This window comes from Halichoerus grypus, chromosome 8, assembly GCF_964656455.1.
Source record: "Halichoerus grypus chromosome 8, mHalGry1.hap1.1, whole genome shotgun sequence".
NCBI classification, from domain to species: Eukaryota; Metazoa; Chordata; class Mammalia; order Carnivora; family Phocidae; genus Halichoerus; species Halichoerus grypus.
Genome location: NC_135719.1, coordinates 81,930,539 through 81,953,553, shown reverse-complemented (window position 1 = coordinate 81,953,553; position 23,015 = coordinate 81,930,539). Strand labels below are relative to the sequence as shown.

General features: G+C 56.2%; 3 protein-coding genes across 10 annotated transcripts; 2 read left to right on the top strand and 1 right to left on the bottom strand.

The window, feature by feature from the left end:
* The first annotated feature begins 3 nt into the window (after positions 1-3).
* TM9SF1 (transmembrane 9 superfamily member 1) lies at positions 4-14,023 on the top strand. Of its 6 annotated transcripts, XM_078053489.1 has the most exons (8): positions 4-132; positions 4,592-4,660; positions 6,350-6,444; positions 9,183-9,544; positions 10,346-10,967; positions 11,408-11,593; positions 12,526-12,799; positions 13,354-14,023. In XM_078053489.1, exons 4-8 carry the CDS (start codon positions 9,200-9,202, stop codon positions 13,745-13,747), a joined length of 1,821 nt encoding a protein of 606 aa, XP_077909615.1. In that variant the 5' UTR covers positions 4-132; positions 4,592-4,660; positions 6,350-6,444; positions 9,183-9,199; the 3' UTR covers positions 13,748-14,023. The 6 variants fall into 6 exon arrangements, with proteins under 6 accessions (XP_077909615.1, XP_035970557.2, XP_035970556.2 ...); XM_036114664.2 differs by lacking the exons at positions 4-132; positions 4,592-4,660; positions 6,350-6,444 and adding an exon at positions 8,390-8,520; XM_036114663.2 differs by lacking the exons at positions 4-132; positions 4,592-4,660; positions 6,350-6,444 and adding an exon at positions 8,733-8,869 and having other exon boundaries at positions 9,168-9,544.
* TSSK4 (testis specific serine kinase 4) lies at positions 1,111-7,961 on the bottom strand. Its single transcript, XM_036114679.2, has 5 exons — positions 7,823-7,961; positions 3,176-4,169; positions 2,611-2,825; positions 1,840-2,236; positions 1,111-1,392 (listed from the first exon to the last, which is right to left on the bottom strand). Exons 2-5 carry the CDS (start codon positions 3,806-3,808, stop codon positions 1,210-1,212), a joined length of 1,428 nt encoding a protein of 475 aa, XP_035970572.1. The 5' UTR covers positions 3,809-4,169; positions 7,823-7,961; the 3' UTR covers positions 1,111-1,209.
* A 121-nt stretch (positions 14,024-14,144) lies between the features above and the next one.
* Positions 14,145-23,005, top strand: IPO4 (importin 4). 3 transcript variants are annotated; one of them, XR_013440637.1, is made up of 30 exons: positions 14,145-14,446; positions 14,527-14,613; positions 14,740-14,819; positions 14,905-14,946; positions 15,367-15,496; positions 15,602-15,781; positions 16,014-16,079; positions 16,188-16,289; positions 16,376-16,459; positions 16,929-17,093; positions 17,179-17,232; positions 17,391-17,500; positions 17,801-17,909; positions 18,055-18,184; positions 18,411-18,524; positions 18,629-18,742; positions 18,953-19,073; positions 19,241-19,352; positions 19,462-19,577; positions 19,689-19,766; positions 19,843-19,900; positions 19,996-20,101; positions 20,208-20,401; positions 20,491-20,550; positions 20,914-21,039; positions 21,150-21,358; positions 21,465-21,597; positions 21,696-21,800; positions 21,983-22,162; positions 22,456-22,525. XR_013440637.1 is itself a non-coding variant. In XM_078053483.1 (30 exons), the coding sequence occupies exons 1-30, from the start codon at positions 14,378-14,380 to the stop codon at positions 22,760-22,762; spliced, it is 3,249 nt and encodes a 1,082-aa protein (XP_077909609.1). In that variant the 5' UTR covers positions 14,145-14,377; the 3' UTR covers positions 22,763-23,005. The 3 variants fall into 3 exon arrangements, 2 of the variants coding, with proteins under 2 accessions (XP_077909609.1, XP_035970547.2); XM_078053483.1 differs by lacking the exon at positions 21,983-22,162 and adding an exon at positions 22,632-23,005 and having other exon boundaries at positions 20,491-20,541; positions 20,911-21,039; XM_036114654.2 differs by lacking the exon at positions 21,983-22,162 and adding an exon at positions 22,632-23,005.
* The last annotated feature ends 10 nt before the right edge of the window (positions 23,006-23,015 follow it).

The window sequence follows — 23,015 nt, the reverse complement described above, 5'->3', positions numbered from 1 at the left end:
CTGAGACTCTTCCCTGGCCTTTGGAGCTTTGTTTCAAGCATTGAATCACAATGGGAGTAATGAAGGGAATAATGAAGTATTGGAACAGAGAACAAATGGGAGTTGACAGTATCTTGACCTACTATGTTCTAGGTAGGTACTATTTCATCTTTCAAGTTGTTTTGTCCTAGAGTTGCCTAGTGCTGAGGTTCAGCACAAGTACTATTTATCTTAGACCCATATGGAGCTGTCTCTGAGTCTTCTCTCATTGCTTTCCCCCAATCATGCCTCTGCCAAGACAGCCCCATGATTTACTACTCATTTTCCTTTTGCAAAGCCCATTTTCAAGGACAGGGAGGGAGAATATAGGGATGAAGGAGCAAGTAGCTTTCCTTTATTCAGAACCCACAGTAAATAGGCTTGTTTGAACTGTCATTTCGGTTTCTTTCTTTCTTTTTTTTTTTTTTTAAGATTTGTTTACTTATTTTGAGAGAGCATGTGCACACAAGCAGGAAGGGCAGAGAGAGAAGGAGAGAGAACCCCAAGCTGACTCCCTGTTGAGCGCAGAGCCTGATTCGGGGCTCAGTCCCACGACCCCGAGATCATGACCCAAGCTGAAACCAAGAGCGAGATGCTCAACCAACTGCGCCACCCAGGCGCCCTTGCCATTTCTAAGAGCAATCGATGAGGGACCATGATTCACCGGGATTGTTCCAATAGTGGTTAAGGTGGCATCTGGAGAAGGGAGAAGGAACCAAGATATTTCACACATCCTGATGCCCATTTCAAAGAGAACAAATAATGCCATCCCTTTGGACTGTAAACAGAGGCAGAGCCATAACCAAATAGCAACCAGGGCCTCTTTCCCACTGCTTGAACATTTAGAGTGCACAGAGATGTAAAATAATGAGCATTTACTTAGCCAGAATAATGAAGCTTCCCCAAAGTGGGTGTTTATGCTAGCACCCTCTCCCCCGTGAGCCGCGTATGAGCTACATTGTGAATTACCCTATTGACTTACAGACATCAAGGTGACTGGTTACAGACTCTGGTTAGAAATCCACCTCTTGGTCTCAGTAGGGTTCCCTGCTAAGGTTCCCCTGAAGAAAGAATGTCTTTGACCCCAGCTGATGAAACTAAATCAGAAATAGATTTATTTTTGATATAAAGGATTTTTAGCCCCAGACCCTCCTGCTTTGCTCCTCTCCCAACCCCTTCCTTCAACCATTTTTAGGTATTGATTTCCAAGGATTGGTGCCGATTAGTGGTGCTGGGGGGTTGGCACATGGCCTCAAGCAGCCTGATCTCCTGGGTGGGTTGCTCAGGCTGGAACTTGAGCACCCAAGGATCCTTGATGATGTCCAGGATGGTGGCACGCTTGGTGGCTTGGCGTAGCGTCTGGAGGACCAGGTTCTAGGGCAGGGGAAAGAGAGGTCTTGGCTGAGCTCGCCCCGCATTGTGCCACACAGGCAGTGAGCAGTTGGACCTAAGAGAGAAGCAGGATAGCCCATCACACCACTCTGGTGAAAGGGGGTGTGGTCCTGATTTTGTCCTGAAGAGCCAGGCATTTAACTCCCTGGAGGAGAGAGAAAGGAAGGGTACCTTGGGGGAAACCTCTTGCATAATCCCTTTCTGGCCTAAAGAGACAGAGGCTGAAACCTGCTTATGACTCCCATGTAAGGTGCGGAGCCCAGGGGTGGCCCTTTAAGGTCCCTCCCCGCCAACTACTCTAGGGCAGGGGCTAAAGTGTGAGATGGGTCTGGTGGGGAAGAGCCTCCCCCGGGGTGGGGAGGCCTAGGATGGGTCTTCCCTCCCTGTGGGTCATCCCTGAGGCCTCAGCCCTCCTGGGGAAGCCAGCACCTTGCACTCCTGGGAGATGGAGTAGTTAGATGGAAAAGTGACCTCCTTTTGAGTCTCTTTCAGCAGCTTCTTGAGATTGGTGTCATCAAAGGGCAGCCGGGCGACCACTAGAGTGTAGAGGATGACGCCCATGCTCCAGGTGTCAGACAGGAAAGGGTTGTAGGGCAAGCCCAGCAAGATCTCCGGGCACGCATAAGCAAAGCTGCCACAGTAGGTCTGGCTGAGGTGGTTTGTAAAGCAGTTCATTTGGCGGTAAGAAGGGCTACTATGCACTGTCTGGTTAGAAGGCACCATCTTGGCGAAGCCAAAGTCCGATATCTTCACATTCTCCCGCTTGTCCAGCAACAGGTTCTCCAACTTTAAGTCCCTACCAGCAGCAGAAAGGCTGGGGGTCAGGCTGGGGAGAGGGTTTAGTATTAGACCGGGAGCTGAAGGGCCAGGGGTCAGAGGCTAGAGAAAAGGCAAGGTGGGAGAGAGGTGCCTTTATGAGGATACAAGATAGAGAGGAAGGAGCCATGGAGTTGTGAGCAGAGCCCAAAGGTGAGAGAGGATGGTACCTGAGGACCACAGGGGGCTCGTCATTGTAGTTCAGAGTGCCGTGCTCACAGTGGGCGCTACAGAAACGTTCTTGAGCAGAGAATTAAAATAGAGGGGATGAATGGGCCTAGATAACTGAGGAAGGTCAAGGGAGGAAGAGGGCAGAAAATGGGAAACATGCATAAAACCCCCTCGAGAGCCCAAAGGCCCCAGCCTGGCTGGCAGCGCCCTCACCGGTGCACGATGCCCTTGCTGTGCAGGTAGGCGATGCCCAGGGTCATCTGGGAGAACCACTTGCCAGCAAGGGGCTCAGAGCAAGCCCCGTATCGCTGGATCCACTCAAGGACATCACCGCCCTGAGCCAGCTCCAGAATGATGTATACTCGGGATGTGGTTTCGATGGCCTGGTAGAAGTTGATGAGGTACTTGTGCCGCAGGACCTTCATGACCTGGCCCCGGAAGAGGGACCCATCAAACCTGGGAAGGGAGAACCCGGGCTGTGCTCCCAGGCCTCCTGCTGTCCCACGGCTAACTTAACTTAGAACTCTGCAAGCGGATTAAACTCCAGAGGGCTGGGTGATCTGTGGGCAAACCCTAGGCTTTGGACTTCTACTTTGTGAGGGGCTGGAGGTGAGTGGGTGGGTGGAAAGAGGTTGAATTTACATCAAGTCATTTTCCTGCTGCTTAGTGAGACATTCAGGCCTGCGGGGGGTGTGGGGGGGTGTTCTCACTCCACCCCCTCCTAACCACACCCCTTCTGAGAAGTTTTAAGCAGCTTGGTCTCAGTTCCCTTTCCAACCTGTATCTCACGGGGCAGGAACTTGTTAAGATAGTCCTCAGAGGCCTTCTTCTTTGAGATGATCTTGACAGCCACCATGACCTTCTGCTTTGTGTAGTAAGCCTCATACACCGTCCCATAGGAGCCATTGCCAATGACCTTGCCCACCTCGTAACCATAGTCCTCCATGACAGAGCGGTAGGCTGAGGTAGGTGGTGCTACCTCCGAGGTGTCTCCCTTCCCCATGGTGTTGGGCTTGCTGAGAGCGGGGAACTGTGCTACTTCGAAGCCTATTATCTGCTCAGAAAGCCAACCTTGAGCCACCGAGGGCTGGGGTAACAAAGTAAAGTTAGTCTCCAAATGCTTGCCTATAGAGTCACGCGAGTCTGGGATGCTGGGCTCACCTCCCCACTGGGAATGTGGAGGGGGGAGAAGGGGGCAGCAGTTCTTTTTGTCTCCACTGGCTGTTGTTACTTCTTCCTCCTCCTGGTTACGGAATTCGCCAAGGTCCCATGTTCCGCATACATCACAATTCACCTTCTTTCCACCTTGGGCCACAAGGCTTGAGAATGAAGTGCACGGTGGAACATATTCCTGGGGGCCGCTTCTGCAGTCTGGTGAGACCCCCCACATAGATCTAGTCCCTTCAACCATTCATGTCCATTGAGAGCACCCACTGTGTGCCAGGCCGTGCACTGAGTACTGGGATAAAACAGCTAATAACGCCAACAGAGACCCTGTACTCAGAGTTTATTATCCAGAATGAGAAACCTGCGTGTGAGAATATGACAGAGAATCGCAAGGTGTTGTAGAAGCCTATTCTAAGGAATCTCAACCTTACAATGTTTTTTGTTTGTTTGTCTGGCTTAAAGCAACCACCCTTTTATTTATTCACTTATTTTCTGGCAAGTTGAGCTGTGCTCAGTTGGGTGGTTCTTCTGGTGGTCTCATCTTAGCTGGGGTGGTTTGTTTCTGCTGCATATGGTCTCACTATCCAGTGGACTAGCCAGAGTTCCTTCACATAGTAGCACAGAATTACATGAGGAAAAAAAAAATCAGAAATTGCATGATCAGTTTAAGCCCAGACTCCAAAATTGCAGAGCATCACTTCCATACCTTTATACAAGTAAAGACAGTTTCAAGGTTACAAGGATCCCAGATTGAAGGGGTGGAATAGACTCCACCTGGGAACTCTGAAATGCATTCTTATCTTCCCATGACCCTAAGTTCTGTACTTTTCCTCCTATCCCTCTAGCCATTCCTCAGACTTCACTGGAGCCTTATCTTCTCTGTCTGTCCCTTAATCATATCTGGAAGGTTCTACCACAGGCCTTATTTCCTCAGAGCTTTATGTCCTCCCATTAGGATCTCACCCATTTCCCAACACTTTAGTTATTACATCCATGCTGACTCCTCCTAATCTCATCTCTATCCCAGATGTCCTCTGGAGTTCCAGATCCAGCATCCAGTTGCTTACTGGACATCACATGGACATGTCTCTCTCAGGTATCTTAAACTCACCGTGTCCAAAATTCAATTCTTTCTGTTCTTGCCCTAGACTTCCTCTGTTTTGTTTTGGTTTTTTTAAGATTTTATTTATTTGACAGAGAGAGAGAGCACAAGCAGGGGGAGTGGCAGGCAGAGGGAGAGGGAGAAGCAGGCTCCCCGCTGAACAAGGAGCCCAATGTGGGGCTCCATCCCAGGACCCTGGGATCATGACCTGAGCCGAAGGCAGATGCTTAACCGACTGAGGCACCCAGGCGCCCTCTGTTGAATTCTATACTCGTCTTCAATTTACACACCCAGTCATCCTAGACCCTTCCCTCTGCCTCAGCCCCTACATCCAATCTGTCACCTCTTCTACCTCTTAAAACTATCTTTAATAATACACTCCAGGCTCTTGAAGCGGCTGCCACCGCCTTAGGTCAAGCCTCCATCAACTGATCACTCTAGCATGGCTTCTGCTCCCCTCCAGTCTGTCTTCACCCTGAACTCCAAGGCATAACACGGATTTGATCCCCACTTAAAAACAATTCAGTGCCTCCCCATTTGCCTCAGGATCAAGTCCAAATTCTTTTATATGGCTTCAACATCTGACCCTGCTTAGCTCTCCAATTTTATCTTTAAAGATTTTAATTTTTATTTATTTGACAGAGAGCACAGCAGGGGGAGTGGCAGAGCAGAGGGAGAGGGAGAAGCAGGCTCCCTGCTGAGCAGGGAGCCCAATTCGGGACTCTATCCCAGGACCCTGGGATCATGACCCAAGCCGAAGGCAGATGCCTGACGATTGAGCCACCCAGGCGCCCCTAAATAGAATCTTTAAAAAAAAATATTCAAGCACCTGTACCCAAGATGCTAAAAAAATCTTAACACTGTGTTAAAATCATGTGTCTATAAATTGTGTTTTTAACCTCAGTTGGACCCCCAAATGCTGCCCAGTGATCCTGCTCATTTTCCGGATCAGCTCGCTTCCATTCTCCACAACCCATTCTTCTCAAACCTCTTAATAACTTCATCTCCCTCTTCGGGTCAGTTGACCTCCCTTACAGCCCTAATGGGAGATGCAAGCAGAAAAAACACAATTACAGACACTACGTTAGATGCTGTGACAGAGAAAGTACTGGGGCTCTGGGAGCACCCAGAAAGGAGGAACATCCAGTTTGGGCTTGAGCAGTCAGGAAAGGTGTCCTTAAAACAGCTCATGAGCTAAGTCCTCAAGGAAGAGTTAGGGTTTGCCAGGACAGAGGGAACAATGAAGGAAAAGTAATTCTGTTTGGCTGGAGCACTGCATGTATGTTAAAAGATACAATTGGGGGTGCCTGGGTGGCTCAGTCGGTAAGCATCTGCCTTCAGCTCAGGTCATAAACCCAGGGTCCTGGGATTGAGCCCCGCATCAGGCTCTCTGCTCAGCGAGCCTGCTTCAATTTATTTATTTGACAGAGAGGGAGAGAGCACAGCAGGGGTAGCAGCAGAGGGAGAGGGAGAAGCAGGCTCCCTGCTGAGCAGGGAGCCCCATGTGGGGCTCACCTTGCTAGAGGGGTTACCTAGATTTAAGACTGTGTGTGTGCAGGGTGGGGGGTGGCATGCAGGGGAAAGGACAAAAGAAGAATCAGATTTATTTTCTATCTTCCAAAAAAAACAACTCCAACAACAGATTGTGCCGTAGGCTACTGGTAAATTCCTGTTTATTGACAGCCTGCTGATCCTGCTGGCAGGGTAGTTCCAGAGTTTGTTGGAAGCTAGATCTACATTCTCAAACCGCCAAGATGAGTTGTCCAGGACACACCGTGGTAAGGAGGCCCACTCTGCCCCGCCCATCTTCTGCTCCTCTGGATAGGTAGCTTGGTGGCAGCTCTGTCCTCATCATGTCCAGTGGGTAAACCAGTTTATTCAAAAAACGTGTATTAAGCTGCCTACTTTATACAAAAGCACTGCTAAGTCCTGAGGATATCAAGATGGATAAATTACAGTCTTCCTGTGAGTAGTTAGTAATTAGCAAGGAAAACAGACACATAAGTAAAATAACAGTACAGTGAGATAAATTGCTATAAACAAAGACTGGAAGATGTAGAGGCAGGCTTTATAGAGGAGGCATTTGTACTGTTCAAGAGGAGTCTCCAGGCAGGTAAGTAGGGAATGGTAGATGGGGCAGTCTAGGCCAAAGCAACTATATGAGCTTGCAGGCTTGAGAGAACATGACATTCGAGATTCTAATTTGAATACAATTAATGCACCTGGAGAAGTAATAAAGATCCAGGTCTGACAGGCCTCATATACCAAGGTTTTTAGAGTTTATTCTATGTACTCATGGTCAAATTTTGGTCGAAATAGTCAAAGTCAGAGCCTGTTAAAAAATGATGCCTAGTCACCTCCTCCTCTAAGATCCTGATTTCGTGGACCCAGATCTCCATGTTTTTAATAAGCTTCTAGCTGAATCTGATGCACACCAAGATCTGAGAACCACTGTTGCAGGAAATAGTATATACAGTATGTATATGTATGAATCAGCAGCAGAGTGGAAAATGGATCCAAGAGGGGAGGTGACCAGGAGACTAGCAAGGTGGTTGTCATGGTAATTTAGGTGCAAGAGGATGAGACCCGAAGCTAGGCAGCCAGGGAGGGCAAGTATTTGGAAGATATTGAGGAAATAAGCAGCAGGGGGGCTTGACGGCATTGATCTGAGGAGGCTGGGGGTTGGGACGCGGGAGTAAGTGAGAAAGAGTCCCAGGTTTCTGGCTTCTCTAAGTTACTTTTCTAATTACAAAATTCACTGATTTATCTAAAAAACTCAATCCCCTACTTCCTAGAACCTCACCTCCTCCTCCTGTAGGGAGGAGGGCTGGGTCAGAGAGGGCAGAAGAGGGTAAATGGAGGACTTTTCAGGCCAGAAGCCACTTAAGATTTTCCCCTGTACTACTTTCCCCGGGGAAAGGGAACCTTAAGTCTGCATCCTTACATGTTGCCCCCAGGTGGCCAAACGGTAGTCACTGCCCCTGGGTCTGATCTTTAAAACTCCCCTAATGGCAGATTCCTTTAAAGTAGCGGAGACAAATAAGGGCAAACTTTTCCAGAATAATCTGCAATACAAAATTAAGAAAAGCCCGAACACATACAGATAAATACGAACAAAAACATCGAAAGAGTCGAACGTATGTCAAGATTCTTTACCTGCAAGTAACGATAGCCCTGTCAGGCTGCCCAACTCACGGAGTAAAAGGGCAGACACCCTGTCTCTCTGCGTGCCTCTGCACTAGACCTGGCTCAGGCTTGCTACGTTCGAACATGGGACGGTCATTATATGGCCAGGGAGGCCTCCAGTGCAGCCTCCGGAAGATATTTTTATTCACGTATTTATTTTTCGGCGGGAGACCATTCGTGACGGGTTAAGAGAAGCAGTGAGGTGAGATCCCGACCTGCATGGACTGCTCGCGCTGTCCTAGCACAGAGACGCCCAAAGCCTCACTCACCCCCGCCCGGGTTGGGGGCCATGGACCGCCTCCCAGAGCTCGCCCTCTGCAGTGGGTGGCGAGTCCCATTGGTTCAGCCGGCAAATGCTCCGGGGCGTCCACTAGGTGTGGGCCCAGCCACCAACCGGGCTCCGTCTCCTGGACAGTCACTGGACGCGTGCGGCGGGCACGGCTCCCCGGCTTCCGCCCGTGCCCCAAGTCTTCCCGGGGGCGGCGGCCGGCGCCTCTCACCCTGAAGGGACGTCCGCGGCCTCGCAGCCAGGCCTCAGCCGTAGCCGCGGCCAGAGAAACCGGCAGAGGAGCGGCGCCCCGGCCGCCGCGGCGGGGGCGTGGTCCCCGCTCGGCTCCAAGAGAGGAGCTTTCCGCCGGGCTGAGGTCCCCGCGGGTGAGGCGGAAGTGGTAAGACTGACGTGTCCTGGGCTGCTCTGCAGATCGCCGGGAGGTCCCCCCGCCGGGGGGAGGGGGCGGGCCAGCCGAGCCTTGCGGGCTCTCCGGAGCTGGGCCGGCCTCCCGGCTGGAGAGAGCTCGTCGGGGAGCACCTCACTAAGCCGAGTGCGGCGTCCCGCGTGGTGCGGCCGCAGCCGCTGCGATCAGGCACCGCGGCGGCCAACCCCGTGGAGGTCGGGCGTCAGGTCCTCTCCGGGCCGCCGCTAGCGCGCCGCTCTGGGGGAGACCCGGGCAGGAGCCCAAGGGCAGCTACGGGGCCGCAGAGGCCGCGGGCGCCGCCTCGGCCAGCCCTACCCGAGCGGTGAGGACCCCGCGGGTGCCGCGGGAAGGTGCCCGAGGTGCGAGGCCGCGTGGCGTTGCCATGGAAACGGGCTGGGGCGCGCGGGGAGGTCCCGGGCAGGCGGGCTGCGGGACGGGGACCCCAGATCCAGAGGACGAGAGAGCAAAGGCGGATAGAGACAGTATTGTGTGGGGGTCGGGGGGCGGCCTCCCGAGGGAGGGTTCGAGAGGCCAAGGGGAGAAATTGGAGCTATGGGGCTTCGTTTCGAAGGACCTGACCTGGGGCGTCAGGAGTTGATCCCTGGTTTTCATAACTGCAGGATTCCCCCAAACAGGTTCCACTGCCTTAAGGATGACAGTCCTAGGGCACCCGCCGAGTTGGAGCTGCCAGTGGTTGCCATTCCTGATACTGCTGCTGGGCACAGGCCATGAGCCAGGGGTGGAAGGTGTGACACACTACAAGGCCGGTGACCCCGTCATTCTGTATGTCAACAAAGTGGGACCCTACCACAACCCTCAGGAGACTTACCACTACTATCAGCTTCCGGTCTGCTGCCCTGAGAAGATCCGTCACAAAAGCCTTAGCCTGGGTGAAGTGCTGGATGGGGACCGAATGGCAGAGTCTTTGTACGAGATCCGCTTTCGGGAGAATGTGGAGAAGAGAATTCTGTGCCACATGCAGCTCAGTTCTGCACAGGTCAGCCTCTGCACATTGGCGAGCACTTAGCCCTGGCGAGCACTTAGCCCTCCCTCCCGGGGACTAATAACAGTGCCTTCTAATTCATGGTTTTATAGCATCTCTGTGGAAATGATCTGACTTGATTCTAACGCCAACCCCACTGGTAGGCAGGACAGGTGGTACTATTTGCATTCAGTTGAGGAAGAAACATACTTGCTCAAAAGTGACTTTTCCAAGACTACATGGATATTGAATTGCAGAGGTGATACTAGAGCCCAGGGCTCCTGACTCCAAGCCGCTCTGTTGGTAATAAGGGCCCAGCTGTCACTCCTGCATGGTTTCCTTCCATACCTACCTCTTGGTTTCTTAACTAGCTCCTTTACACTCTTATCTTTCCTGTGATGCTTTTTCTCTAGCAAATCCTATCTTAGGGCGCTCTTCTTTAGTCTACCCTAGACCTTCTTACACCTTGCCTTTCTCCTTTTTCTACACCTTAACCCCCGTCAAGTCATACTGCTCTTTTTGGAGAATCCCAGCATACTAGGATCTAACCCAGTGGTTCTCAACAGGGGGCAGTTCGGTTTTGTCTCTCAAGGGACATTTGGCAATGTCTGGAGATCATTTTGATTGTCACTATGGGGGGTGCTACTGACATCTAGTGGGAAGAAGCCAGGGATGGTGCCTATTACAGTGCACAGGACAGCTGCCCACAATAAAGAACTGTCCAGCCCAGAATGTGAGTAGTGTCCAGGCTGTGACGCCTTGCTCTGACCCTCTGCCTGGGGAGGCCTTGTCTGACTCCTGACTTGCTCTTTGTAGGTGGAGCACCTGCGCCAGGCCATTGAGGAACTGTACTACTTTGAATTTGTAGTGGACGACTTGCCAATCCGTGGCTTTGTGGGCTACATGGAGGAGAGTGGCTTCCTGCCTCACAGCCACAAGATAGGGCTCTGGACCCATTTGGATTTCCACCTAGAATTCCATGGAGATCGAATTATATTTGCCAATGTCTCGGTGCGGGATGTCAAGCCCCACAGCTTAGATGGGTTACGAGCTGATGAGTTCTTAGGCCTCACCCACACCTACAGTGTGCGCTGGTCCGAGACTTCAGTGGAGCGTCGGAGTGACAGGCGCCGTGGCGATGATGGTGGTTTCTTTCCCAGAACACTGGAGATCCATTGGTTGTCCATCATCAATTCCATGGTGCTTGTGTTTTTACTGGTGGGTTTTGTGGCTGTCATTCTCATGCGTGTGCTTCGAAACGACCTGGCTCGATACAACTTGGATGAGGAGACTACGTCTGCAGGTTCTGGTGATGACTTTGACCAAGGTGACAATGGCTGGAAGATTATCCATACAGATGTCTTCCGCTTCCCTCCATACCGTGGTCTGCTCTGTGCTGTGCTTGGTGTGGGTGCGCAGTTCCTGGCCCTTGGCACTGGTGAGGTGATAAAAATTAATCAGGGATTTCTCTCAAGGGGTAGAACTAAGCAGGTGGTTTGTTCTGGAAAGATCTGCTGATCTTCTCTTCTGTCCAGGTGAGGGGCAGACCTAAGGGGTGGGGTGGCCTTAAAAGGGATGTGTATAGGGGCACCTGGGTGGCTTAGTCGGTTAAGCGTCCAACTCTTGATCTCAGCTCAGGTCTTGATCTCAGGGTCGTGAGTTCAAGCCCGGCGTTGGGCTCCATGCTGGGCATGGAGCCTACTTGAAAAAAAGAAAAAGGATGTGTATATTCAGTTGTGGGTTTGCTGGACAACAGAATTAGGGGATATTGTTTTCCTGGAGACCTTGGGTCTGGGTGGAAGGGGGCTGATTCCTCTGAAATTGCCAGAAAAGGGATAGGTTGAGACCTGACACAGGCTTTCCACTACCACCCTGCAGGCATTATTGTCATGGCGCTGCTGGGCATGTTCAATGTGCACCGTCATGGGGCCATTAACTCGGCCGCCATCTTGTTATATGCCCTGACCTGCTGCATCTCTGGCTACGTGTCCAGCCACTTCTACCGGCAGATTGGAGGCGAGCGTTGGGTGTGGAACATCATTCTCACCACCAGCCTCTTCTCTGGTGAGGACTGTCCTTTCCCTGGTGGGCCGGCCTGGTGGGCCGATTTGAGGAACTTGGAATACATTGTGGAACCTGGGATAGAGTTAGAGTAAGGCTTTAAGGGAATAAAAATAGGCAAAAGAAACAAAACCATTCAGAAGACCAGAATGCATTTCTTTTGCATAGTCAAAAATTAAGTAAGTCCTTAAAATGTTCTAGGCAGCATGGTAAGCACTCGACACACTTCATCTCATTAAATCCCCACAGCAACCCTATGTGGTAGGTAATATTGTCCCCATTTTATAGATGAGGAAGTTGAACTTCAGGCTGCTTAAGTAATTTGCCCGACATTACACTCCTAAGAGGGAGTAGAGCAGGTTTCAGACCCAGGCAGTCTGACTCGAGAGCCCGTATTCGTGACCATTACATGAAGAGTGAAATAACACTCTTTCTGAAACTTATGTTTTGGTACTCTCCCTTTAAAAAAAAATTTTTTTTTATTTGGAGGTGGCTACGGGACTCTAGCCTTACAAGCTGGTTTGTCATTTCAAAGGCCATAGTAGTCTGCATTCTAAGCCTTTTGTGTTCCCAATCCTGTCTGATTTATATTTCATCACATTTATGTTTGAACCAGAGCTTTCTGAAAACAGGGCCTTAATCCAAAGGGACGTCTCATGCTAGGAATCACAGATGCCACAGCAGGATAGGGCCTTGGAGGCAGGTGGATTGTGTTACTCTAGAGCACTATGTAACAGTGGCCTTGCTCTTTAATGATAATGACGGGGGAGGGGATGTTGGTAAGATAAGGAACAGGAAACCACGGGATGTGGAATGGCGAGGTCTACCTGCGAGCAGGATGCTTCGCCCCTCTCCCTGTTAGGTCTAGTCTGAGTGGGTGGCCCCGGGATGTAGCTCCTCCTGCTGACCCTTCTTCTGGGGGCCCATCCCTGCAGTGCCTTTCTTCCTGACGTGGAGTGTGGTGAACTCGGTGCATTGGGCTAATGGTTCGACACAGGCTCTGCCGGCCACCACCATCTTGCTGCTTCTGACGGTTTGGCTGCTGGTGGGTTTCCCCCTCACTGTCATTGGAGGCATCTTCGGGAAGAACAATGCTAGCCCCTTTGACGCACCTTGTCGCACCAAGAACATCGCCCGGGAAATCCCACCCCAGCCCTGGTACAAGTCTACGCTCATCCACATGACTGTTGGAGGCTTCCTGCCTTTCAGGTATCCTCCCTTTATGCCATGGCCATCACTCTCAGTTTCCTGATTTTTCCTTTCCCAGTACCCTAGCCCAGTAAGAGTGATAATCCCTGGTTCAGCTTTACCATTAAGAGATCATTAAATGGGTCCTCCTTTCTCCAAGCAGGACTCTGCTTGAAGCAGTTCACAGATGAGGGTGTTCCACTTAAAAAGCTCTCCAGAGACCTTGTTCCTTTCACCATCTTTCTGGTTTCTGACTTCAGCATCCACAGGCACCACGTGGGGCTTGAAGCCCATGTGATTGAGTATTCAGTTTGTTGAGTACCTCCAGTGCCAGGCAGATAAGACAGCAGAAAAGAAAACAGACAAGATCCTTGCTCCCAACCAATGAGGGCAGATGCTTTTGAAATGAGCACCGCTAGTCGCGGGTAGAAGAGTCCCCGCGGAGCCAGGAACTCCCGGGCAGGGAGTGGAGGGGACCGGTACCACCGGGGGGGGTGGTGGCTGGGTGTGGAGCTGGTCACTGGGCTGGCGGTGCACAGCCGTTTGATGCCGTGTACCGTCTCTTCTCTTCACAGTGCCATCTCCGTGGAGCTCTACTACATCTTTGCCACAGTCTGGGGTCGGGAACAGTACACTCTGTACGGCATCCTCTTCTTTGTCTTCGCCATCCTGCTGAGCGTGGGGGCGTGCATCTCCATTGCGCTCACCTACTTCCAGCTGTCTGGGGAGGATTACCGCTGGTGGTGGCGGTCTGTGCTGAGCGTTGGCTCCACTGGGCTCTTCATCTTCCTCTACTCCGTTTTCTACTATGCCCGGCGCTCCAACATGTCAGGGGCCGTACAGACAGTAGAGTTTTTTGGTTACTCCTTACTCACAGGTTACGTCTTCTTCCTCATGCTAGGTACCATCTCTTTTTTTTCTTCCCTAAAGTTCATCCGTTACATCTATGTTAACCTCAAGATGGACTGAGTTTTGGGTGGCAAAACCATTGCTCTTCTCTCCCATTCTTCACGTCCAGAGGCCCATTGAGCTCTCTCACCAACGTCTCTTCTGATTGACTGAATTGTGTGATGGCCTTGCTGCCTTCCCCTTTGCCCTTGGGGCCTCTCTTCCCCCGGAGGGCCTGGAAATTACAAATCTCTATTCTATTAAGGAGTATATATTTGAACTTTTTAAGTTGCCTTTAGTTTGGGTCCTGATTTTCCTTTTTACAATTACCAAATAAAATTTATTAAGAAAAAAGGATCCTGTAGTTGGAGGGTTTGGTCTGAATATAGGAACTCGAGCCCTGCCGTTAAGGGCACTGTCCCTTAGAAAGCCGGGTCGGCGGCGGAACGCACGGAACGCGAGTTCTCCTCGGAGCTTGGGAACTCTCGGCCGGGGGAACCTGCCTTGCCGGGGCCCTGTTTCCGCGGCTCGGCGGGCGCGCAGGCCGACGGAAGTGGCGAAGCCGCAGCTCCGTGTGGGAAGCGAGTTGAATCACCCTGGCGACGGGCGGGGCGCGGAGCACCGCCCTTTCCGCCGGAAGCGGGTTTCAGGGCCTCCACGTGCAGTCCCTCCCCCCCCTCCCGACCCAGTAGCGGCGGCTCGGCTGCTGCCATGGAGCCCGCCGGGCTGGAGCAGATCCTGCGGGAGCTGCTGCTGCCAGACACCGAGCGCATCCGCCGGGTACGGGTCAGGGGGGACCCGGCCGGGGCGAGCGGGAGGTGGTGGGAAAGGCCCGACTCTGACCCCGGGACTCCTCCCAGGCCACCGAGCAGCTCCAGACCGCTCTTCGGGACCCGGCCGCCCTGCCCGCCCTCTGCGACCTGCTCGCCTCGGCGGCCGACCCTCAGGTGAGGCGCCTGCCCCTTCCCGCGGAGCGTCCCATAGTACGCCACCGGTCTAGCCCCAGCTTGTCCCCTGCGCCCCGCCCAGCACCTTCCTGCCGGGACCCTCATATGCGTGCTTCCTCGTCCCAGATCCGCCAGTTCGCGGCCGTGCTGACCCGCAGACGACTGAGCACCCGCTGGCGACGGCTGGCGGCTGAACATCGGGAGAGGTGGGCGGGGCCAGGGGCGGGGCGGGGCCCGGCGGAGGCGGCTCCGGGGCGGGCCAAGTACCCACACCTGCCACCTGTGTTCCAGCCTCAAGTCCCTGGTCCTGACCGCCCTTCAGAGAGAGACCGAGTAAGTGCCTCCCTGCCTCCTCTTGGGATTGTGACTGAGACCCTCTGGGTTTCTGCCTTGCCTTTCAGCTCCGGACAGGGCCGGGGAGGGAGAATGATGTCAGTTCTAGACCAAGGGGGAGCAAGAATTCTAAGACTGTGTTGAAGGCTAAATTTCATGAGAATGGGCTGTGGTGGTCTGCCAAACCCGAATCAGAAAAGTGGAACCGAAATTCAGTCTGCGTGAGGCCAGGCTCATCAGATTACACACCCAAGTTGCTGCTCCCTGTGAGCCACCGTCTTATGTGTCCCAACTTGGCAGACCCTCTGCCCACACTCGGAGGTTTCTGTCCTGGCCACCCCATGGAGGCAGGCCCAGCATGTGCTGGGGAGGGTGTTGGAGGGTGATTGGGAGTGGGGGGGCAATCTCTCCTGTTCGCAGGCACTCTGTGAGGCTTAGCCTGGCCCAGCTCTCAGCCACCATTTTTCGAAAGGAAGGCCTGGAGGCCTGGCCTCAGCTCATGCAGCTTCTTCAGCACAGTACCCACAGCCTCCACATCCCAGAGAGAGAGGTACTAGCACATGGTGGGTGGGTGGGAGGGAGGGAGGAAGGGGAGCAACCGAGAGGCTGGAGAGACCATATAAGCTCTTCTTTCCCATCCCCTACACCTGGACAGATGGGGCTTTTGCTGCTAAGTGTGGTGGTGACCTCCCAGCCTGAGGCCTTCCAACCCCACCACCGGGAGCTTCTTCGGCTTCTGAATGAGACCCTTGGCGAGGTGGGGTCTCCGGGGCTCCTCTTCTACTCCCTGCGCACTCTGACCACCACGGCCCCTTACCTGAGCACTGATGACGTGGTGAGACATGGGTCCTCACCTGCCCTGGCTCCCTGTCCTTGGGCCTTCCGTGTCCTCACCCCTGCACGATGCAGAACTACCTCAGACTCTCTCCCATTTGTCGTCCCGAACACTTGAGAGGAGATACTGTGGGCGGCTGTACCCGGGCTCGTCCTGTGTCCAGGCTTTGAGGAAGCTGCCAGCTTCTGGGGCCTGAGATGAGTGAGCATGCATTATGCTTTTTGCCCTCCAGCCTCTCGCACGGATGTTGGTGCCCAAGCTCATTGTGGCCGTGCAGACTCTGATCCCTATAGATGAGGTGAGGACAACATTTGGGCAAGAGCTCTGTTGTGAGGAGGGCGTAGGAGCCCACGGCCTGGTTCACTGAAGAAGAGCATGGTAACCCTATGACTTGTTTGTCCGACAGGCAAAGGCCTGTGAGGCTGTGGAGGCCCTGGATGAATTGCTGGAGTCAGAGGTGCCCATCATCACCTCCCACCTCTCTGAGGTTCTCACATTCTGCCTAGAGGTGAGCCGGGGATGGGCACGGCCTCTGCTGCTTGTTTTGCTGGGAGTTTCCTTGCCTGTTTCTGATTCAGGTTAGTCTCTGGGCAGGTGGCTAGAAATGTGGCTCTGGGTGATGCGATACGTGTACGGATTCTCTGCTGCCTCACTTTCTTGGTCAAAGTCAAGAGTAAGGTGAGTACTCTCTGATGCACATTACTGCACCCCCGTTTCCATCCTTCGCCTCACTCTTGGGACATTCTGTTCATCTCAGGGGTATCTTTAAGTATTCAAAACTTGATCTGGCCTCACCGTAGTTCCTGGCTGGGAGTTTGGGAATCTCCTACTAGACCCTCTGTGGCCTAGGAGACTGGAATTTTTTTTTTTTAAAGACTTATTTATTTATTTTAGAGAGAGAGCTGTGCACACACGAGCAGGGGGAGGGACAGAGGGAGAGGGAGAGAGAATCTCAAGCAGGTTCCCTGCTGAGTATGGAGCCCGATGCGGGGCTCGATCCCACGACCCTGAGATTATCACCTAAGTGGAAATCAAGAGTCGGATGCCTAACCTACTGAGCCACCCAGGTGCCCAAGCCTGGAATTTTTAATGTGAGTCCATCTCGGGAATAGATTCTCAGGGACACGGTTCCACCTTCCTTCTCAAGGCCTTACTGAAGAATCGTCTCCTACCACCCTTACTACACACCCTTTTCCCCATTATGGCTGCCGAGCCTGCCCTGGGCCAGCTGGATCCCGAGGACCAGGATTCAGAAGAGGAAGAGCCGGAGATTGGGCTGGTGGGAGAGACTCCCAAGCACTTTGCTGTACAGGTGGGATGTGCAATGGGCGGGGGCAGGGGCTTGGTCGCTGTGGGGCAGAGATGGAGTCCAGCAAAGTCTTCCTGTCATTTTTCAGGTCGTGGACATGCTGGCACTACATTTGCCCCCCGAGAAGCTCTGTCCCTTGCTGGTAAGTGTGGCTCTGTCCTCCTGGTGCCCCTATCCTCCGGTGTGCCTAGTCTCCCACCGCTGAGGATGTTTGGGCCATGGCAGGTGTGGAGGGCCGGTTGCCGCAGGAATGGGCAGACTTGGACCAGGGTTTCAGGAGAGTACCATCCGTTCCCCTAGATGCCTATGCTGGAAGAAGCCTTGCGGAGTGAGAGACTGTACCAGCGCAAGGCTGGGCTCCTGGTGCTGGCCGTGCTGTCCGACGGAGCTGGTGACCACATCAGACAGAGGTGTCTTTGTCCTAGAGTGAGGGTGGGCCATGAGGAGCACCACTCCACGGTCCATGACGGTCCTGGTCTCTGCTTGCTGTTGGAGCTTAATTAGCGGAAGTGTTTGCCCTCACTCTCAAGTGCCCCAGTTTGGAAGATAATTGAAATGGCCACCTCAGCTATAGAGACCAGGGGGTGGTGCCTACTGTCTGGTGACATTTCCCTGGTTTCCCCGGGGGAAAGAGGAGAAGGGCTCAGCCTAGGGCTTTCTGGCCCCGCCCCTCAGACAGCATCCTCTGCTTCTGCCCGCCCTCCCCCCAGGCTGCTGCCCCCGCTGCTGCAGATTGTGTGCAAGGGCCTGGAGGACCCGGCACAAGTCGTTCGCAACGCGGCACTCTTTGCCCTGGGCCAGTTCTCGGAGAACCTCCAGGTCAGTGGGGCTGAGCGTGGGCGGCCCCCGTTGCAGAGTCCCCACCCATCGCCCGGGCCAGCTTCCCCTCAGCTTCATGTCTTCAGCGGTCCCTGCCGCCGCCGCCGCCGAGGGCTGACTCGGGCCCCCTTTCCCCCTCCCCCAGCCCCACATCAGCAACTATTCAGGGGAGGTGATGCCGCTGCTCCTCGCCTACCTGAAGTCGGTGCCTCCCGGGCACACAAACCACTTCGCCAAGGCCTGCTATGCTCTGGAGAATTTCGTGGAGAACCTAGGTAGGTGATGGCCCTTGGGCGTGTGAGGGAGGGGACAGAGCTGTCGCTTTGGATGAAGGGGGTGGGACATGCAACCCCCTGAACCACTGTCTGCGGCGGAGAGGAGTGTGGCAGGCCCCCAGGGAGCCCTGGGCTGGATGTTAGAGGTCAGCCTGGAGGCAGGGAGGGCCCCCCCAGAATGTGGGAGCACCTGGACTGGGTGTTAGAGGCTTGCCCTTTCCCACAGGGCCCAAGGTGCAGCCCTACCTTCCGGAGCTGATGGAGTGTATGCTGCAGCCTCTGAGGAATCCCAGCAGCCCCCGGGCCAAGGAGCTGGCCGTGAGCGCCCTGGGGGCCATTGGTGAGGAGAAGGAGGCAGGGTCCCGGGTTTCCCCAGGTAGCCTGGGGCAGGTGGTCCCGGTGGTCCCCACTCCAGCTCTGAGTCCCTGTCCTTCCGTCTCCCAGCCACAGCTGCCCAGGCCTCCCTGCTGCCCTACTTCCCCACCATCATGGAGCACCTGCGGGGATTCTTGCTGCCAGGCCGCGAGGACCTCCAGCCTGTGCAGATCCAGAGCCTGGGTGCGTCAGGGGCTCAGGCAGGGTTCCCAGGGCCGGGGAAGGGCCGAGGTGTTCATGGAGCTCTCCCCCAGGGCAGCACAGCTATCTTCTCGGCAAAGTGGGATTGCTGAATTGCCCCCCAGCTGCCGTCTTCGGTCCCCCACGGTTTGGCCTTGCGCCTCTCTGGCTCCTCGTCGCATCCTAGCACTAACCCAGCGCTTGCCCCCACAGAGACGCTGGGGGTGCTGGCTCGAGCAGTGGGGGAGCCCATGAGGCCCCTGGCTGAGGAGTGCTGCCAGCTGGGGCTGGGCCTGTGTGACCAGGTAGACGACCCTGACTTGCGGCGCTGCACGTGAGTGAGCCCCCACCCCTGCCCCGCGCCTCCTGCCCGCCCACTGGACCCCCAGCCCTGAGCCCGGAACCCGGTCCTCTGGTTCCAGACCGTGGGTTGCCCCGGGCTCCCCTGTTCTGTCTGGCTCCAGCGGCCGGGACTGTACGGCTTCCACCTGCCTCCCCCAGGTACAGCCTGTTCGCAGCCTTATCGGGGCTCATGGGTGAGGGCCTGGCGCCCCACCTGCCACAAATCACCACACTCATGCTGCTGTCCCTGCGCTCCACTGAGGGCATTGTGGTGAGCGGAGAGTGGGTGGGCTGGGTTGGTTGGGGAAGGGCAGCCCTGGGGCGGCATCGAGACCTGGGCGCGGCTGAGCCAGGGTCCCTGCTGTGCCTCGTCTGGCCAGCCTCAGTACGACGGAACCAGCTCCTTCCTTCTGTTTGACGACGAGAGTGAAGGGGAGGAAGAGGAGGAGCTCATGGACAAGGATGAGGAAGAGGAGGACGACTCCGAGATCTCAGGGTGCGGAGGGGTGCCGTTCTGGTCCGAGGAACCCCGGCTTTGGGCGAGGGCCCTGTGCCGGGCCCACCCCCGCTGGTGCCTGACCACCGGTGCCTCCCCCCATTACCCTAGGTACAGCGTGGAGAACGCCTTCTTTGACGAGAAGGAAGACGCCTGTGCTGCTCTGGGGGAGATCTCTGTGAACAGCAGGTGAGCCTCGGCCCTTTCCCGGCCCTGGGAACCCCGCCTGGGAGCTCCTTCCCCACGGCTGTGTGTCTGTCCACAGTGTGGCCTTCCTCCCGTACATGGAGAGCGTCTTCGAAGAAGTATTCAAGCTGCTGGAGGTGAGAGGGCCAGGTGGACGGAGCGGGTGGGCTGCGCGGGGCCCTGCGCTGGCCGGGAACACGACAGGCCGGTCCCGCCCATCCTCGTCCCGCAGTGCCCTCACCCGAACGTGCGGAAGGCAGCCCACGAGGCCCTGGGGCGGTTCTGCTGTGCGCTGCACAAGGCCTGTCAGAGCTGCCCCTCGGGACCCAGCACCGCGGGTGAGCAGGGGAGGCCGGGGCCTCCGGAAGCCGGGGACGGTGCTGGGGTGGGGGTGGGGGGTGGGGGCCAGGGCCTGACCAGGGCCTCAGCCAACGATGCCCCCAGCTCTGCAGGCCGCCCTGGCCCGGGTGGTGCCGTCCTACATGCAGGCGGTGAGCAGGGAGCGGGAGCGCCAGGTGGTGATGGCCGTGCTCGAGGCGCTGACGGGGGTGCTGCGCGGCTGCGGGCCCCTCGCGCTGCAGCCCCCCGGGCGTCTCGCCGAGCTCTGCGGCGTGCTCAGGGCCGTGCTGCAGCGGCAGGTGAGCGGGCGGGCGGGCTGCGGGGCGAGGGGCCGGCGCGGAGAGAAGGGGCGGGAGAGCCCAGGCTGAGCTGAACTCCCCTCCTGCAGACAGCCTGTCAGGACGCTGACGGCGACGACGACGACGAGGAGGAGGAGGAGGAGGAGCAGGTGAGAGCCGCGGACGCGCTGTGCGGCCAGGCTGCCGGGGGGTTGTCCGCAGGGCGGGGGTGGGCAGTGTACCTGGGCTTGGCGGGGGGGAGAGCCAGGGCTGCTAGAAGGTTGGTGATGGCTCGGAATGGTGCGTCCCTGCTCCCACGAAGGCAGCGGGAGTTCAGGAAAGGCTTTCTGCGGGTGGGGGTCCCGGGGGCCGGGATCCAGAGCGGAGAGTAGGCGCGCCGGGAGAAAAAGCTGGGCCTCACACGAGCCCAGCCTGGAAGGGGCCAGCCCTGTCAGCCCAGGACGAGCCCTGGGGACCCCCCGTGGCGGTGGCAGGGCTAGCCGCGGTGCTCTACCCCTGACCCGGCCCCGCAGGCCGAATACGACGCCATGTTGCTAGAGCACGCCGGGGACGCCATCCCTGCCCTGGCCGCCGCGGCGGGGGGAGACGCCTTTGCCCCCTTCTTTGCCAGCTTCTTGCCACTGCTGCTGTGCAAGACGGTGAGTGCCCCGCGCCCTGGCCTCGAGCCCCGTCCTGCCCGTGCACCCTGTGCGCGCCCCCGCCGCCGCGTTCCCAGCCCCAGCCGGACCCGCGGTCCTCCCCCCACCAGAAACAGGGCTGCACGGTGGCCGAGAAGTCCTTTGCCGTGGGGACGCTGGCAGAGTCCATTCAGGGCCTGCGTGGGGCCTCAGCGCAGTTCGTGTCTCGGCTGCTCCCCGTGCTGGTGAGCGCCGCCCGGGAGGCCGACCCCGAGGTGCGGAGCAATGCCGTCTTCGGGCTGGGCGTGCTGGCCGAGCACGGGGGCCGCCCTGCTCAGGAGTATCCGCAGCGGGCGGCCGGGGGCCGGGGGCGGGGGCAGAGTATCCCTGGGGCTCGAGGATGGGAGGTGGCTGTCCGTGCGCCTGTTCCTTGACTGTGGAACCAGATACTTCCCCAAGCTGCTGGGGCTTCTGTTGCCCCTCCTGGCACGGGAGCGCCACGGTCGCGTCCGTGACAACATCTGTGGGGCGCTGGCCCGCCTGCTGATGGCCAGTCCCACGAGGAAACCGGAGCCCCAGGTGAGGCAGGGGGCAGGGCCCAGAAGCTGCCTGTTGGGGGCGGGGGTGGGGGCGGGCAAGGGGACAGAACAAGGAGCCTGAGGCGTCTCTGCGTCCAGGTGCTGGCTGCCCTCCTGCACGCCCTGCCGCTGAAGGAGGACTTGGAGGAGTGGGTCACCGTCGGGCACCTCTTCAGCTTCCTGTACCAGAGCAGCCCTGACCAGGTAACTCGGAGGGGAGCTTGACGCTCCGCTCAAGAGGCAAGCTTGGCCCCCCTCATAACTGACGCAGTCACAGCTGAAACTGCCCGCGGACACTCGTGTGTCATTGGTCTGCGAGGGTCGGCGGCTGGGCCTGTCATGGCAGAGGGCGGGCCCCTCTCACCACGAAGCGTTTTTTCCCCTAGGGAGCCCCGTCCTCCCTGGCCACGTGCACCCTCTGGTGTGGGCCAGAAGCCAGAGCTTCCCTGGGCTGACTTCCTACAGCCGGGCTCCTTCACACTGTGTTCCACGGCCCCCCCCACCCTTCTCTTCCACTCAGAGCAGCTCTGCTTTCTGAATGAGACTCGTCTGCGCCAACTGGCTAGGTTTGGACCCGGGTACCCGCGCTCCCGTGTCGTCCGCCTCTGTCCCGCACCTTTACAGACCGTTGTGTCGGTGGACCTCCCGAGTGTCTGGGCTTATTTTGGTTTTAAGTTCTGTCTCCTTCAAAAAAACATGATTCCCACCATGTTTCATGGGTCCTTCTTGGGTTTCCCAGCGGTCTTGGATGTGAAACAGTATCACGCGTAAAGTGTCCCCGGTGGGAGACCCTGCCTGTCCTTGATCCTGGGGCCCTGGGGTGCTGGCAGCCCTGAGTCAGCCGTTTCTTCCCCCACAGGTTGTAGACGTGGCTCCTGAGCTCCTGCGCATCTGCAGCCTCATTCTGGCCGAGAACAAGATCCCACCAGGTGAGGGTGGTGGTCGTGGGCAGGGCCAGGGGCAGGTGGGAGGCAGCTAGCTAGGGATTTTGGGGGTCAGTCCTCCCCGATCTCTCCCTCTCTGCTCTCCACCCAGACACCAAGGCCACACTGCTGCAGCTCCTGACGTTCCTGGCCAGACAGCACACCGACAGCTTCCACTCGGCCCTGGGCTCACTGCCTGGTGACAAAGCTCAGGAACTCCAGGCCGCCCTGGGCCTCACCTAGACTGGCGGCTGCAGCCGGGCCAGAGAGAGCAGAGCCTGCCCAGGCCCCAAGAGCACCTCTCAGCCCAGTTTCAGCTTGCGCCTTACCAAAGATTCTGGGCCTCGTACCCACTCGGAGTCTCAGTCCCGCTTGCTGCCTTACGGGGGTGTCTCTGGGGCTGGATCTGTTACGCTGTGGGACAGCGCAAATGGAGTCTTAACATCCTACCCTAATAAAGGCAGTTCAGTCTCTGCTTGAACGGTAGCTCTGAGAG

What these genes read in the sequence shown, in the direction of transcription:
- TSSK4 (XM_036114679.2), bottom strand. Translation starts at nt 3,808, where the DNA reads ATGGTTGAAGGGACTAGATCTATGTGGGGGGTCTCACCAGACTGCAGA. An exon ending in AGCAAGGGCATCGTGCACCG is followed by an intron (nt 2,237 to 2,610) that starts GTGAGGGCGCTG and finishes CCCTCTCCCCAG; the next exon opens with CCTGACCCCCAGCCTTTCTG. An exon ending in CCATCTCCCAGGAGTGCAAG is followed by an intron (nt 1,393 to 1,839) that starts GTGCTGGCTTCC and finishes CCCCTGCCCTAG; the next exon opens with AACCTGGTCCTCCAGACGCT.
- TM9SF1 (XM_078053489.1), top strand. Translation starts at nt 9,200, where the DNA reads ATGACAGTCCTAGGGCACCCGCCGAGTTGGAGCTGCCAGTGGTTGCCA. An exon ending in GTTCCTGGCCCTTGGCACTG is followed by an intron (nt 10,968 to 11,407) that starts GTGAGGTGATAA and finishes ACCACCCTGCAG; the next exon opens with GCATTATTGTCATGGCGCTG. An exon ending in CACCACCAGCCTCTTCTCTG is followed by an intron (nt 11,594 to 12,525) that starts GTGAGGACTGTC and finishes CCATCCCTGCAG; the next exon opens with TGCCTTTCTTCCTGACGTGG.
- IPO4 (XM_036114654.2), top strand. Translation starts at nt 14,378, where the DNA reads ATGGAGCCCGCCGGGCTGGAGCAGATCCTGCGGGAGCTGCTGCTGCCA. An exon ending in TGGTCAAAGTCAAGAGTAAG is followed by an intron (nt 16,460 to 16,928) that starts GTGAGTACTCTC and finishes TTCCTTCTCAAG; the next exon opens with GCCTTACTGAAGAATCGTCT. An exon ending in AGTTCTCGGAGAACCTCCAG is followed by an intron (nt 17,910 to 18,054) that starts GTCAGTGGGGCT and finishes CCCCTCCCCCAG; the next exon opens with CCCCACATCAGCAACTATTC.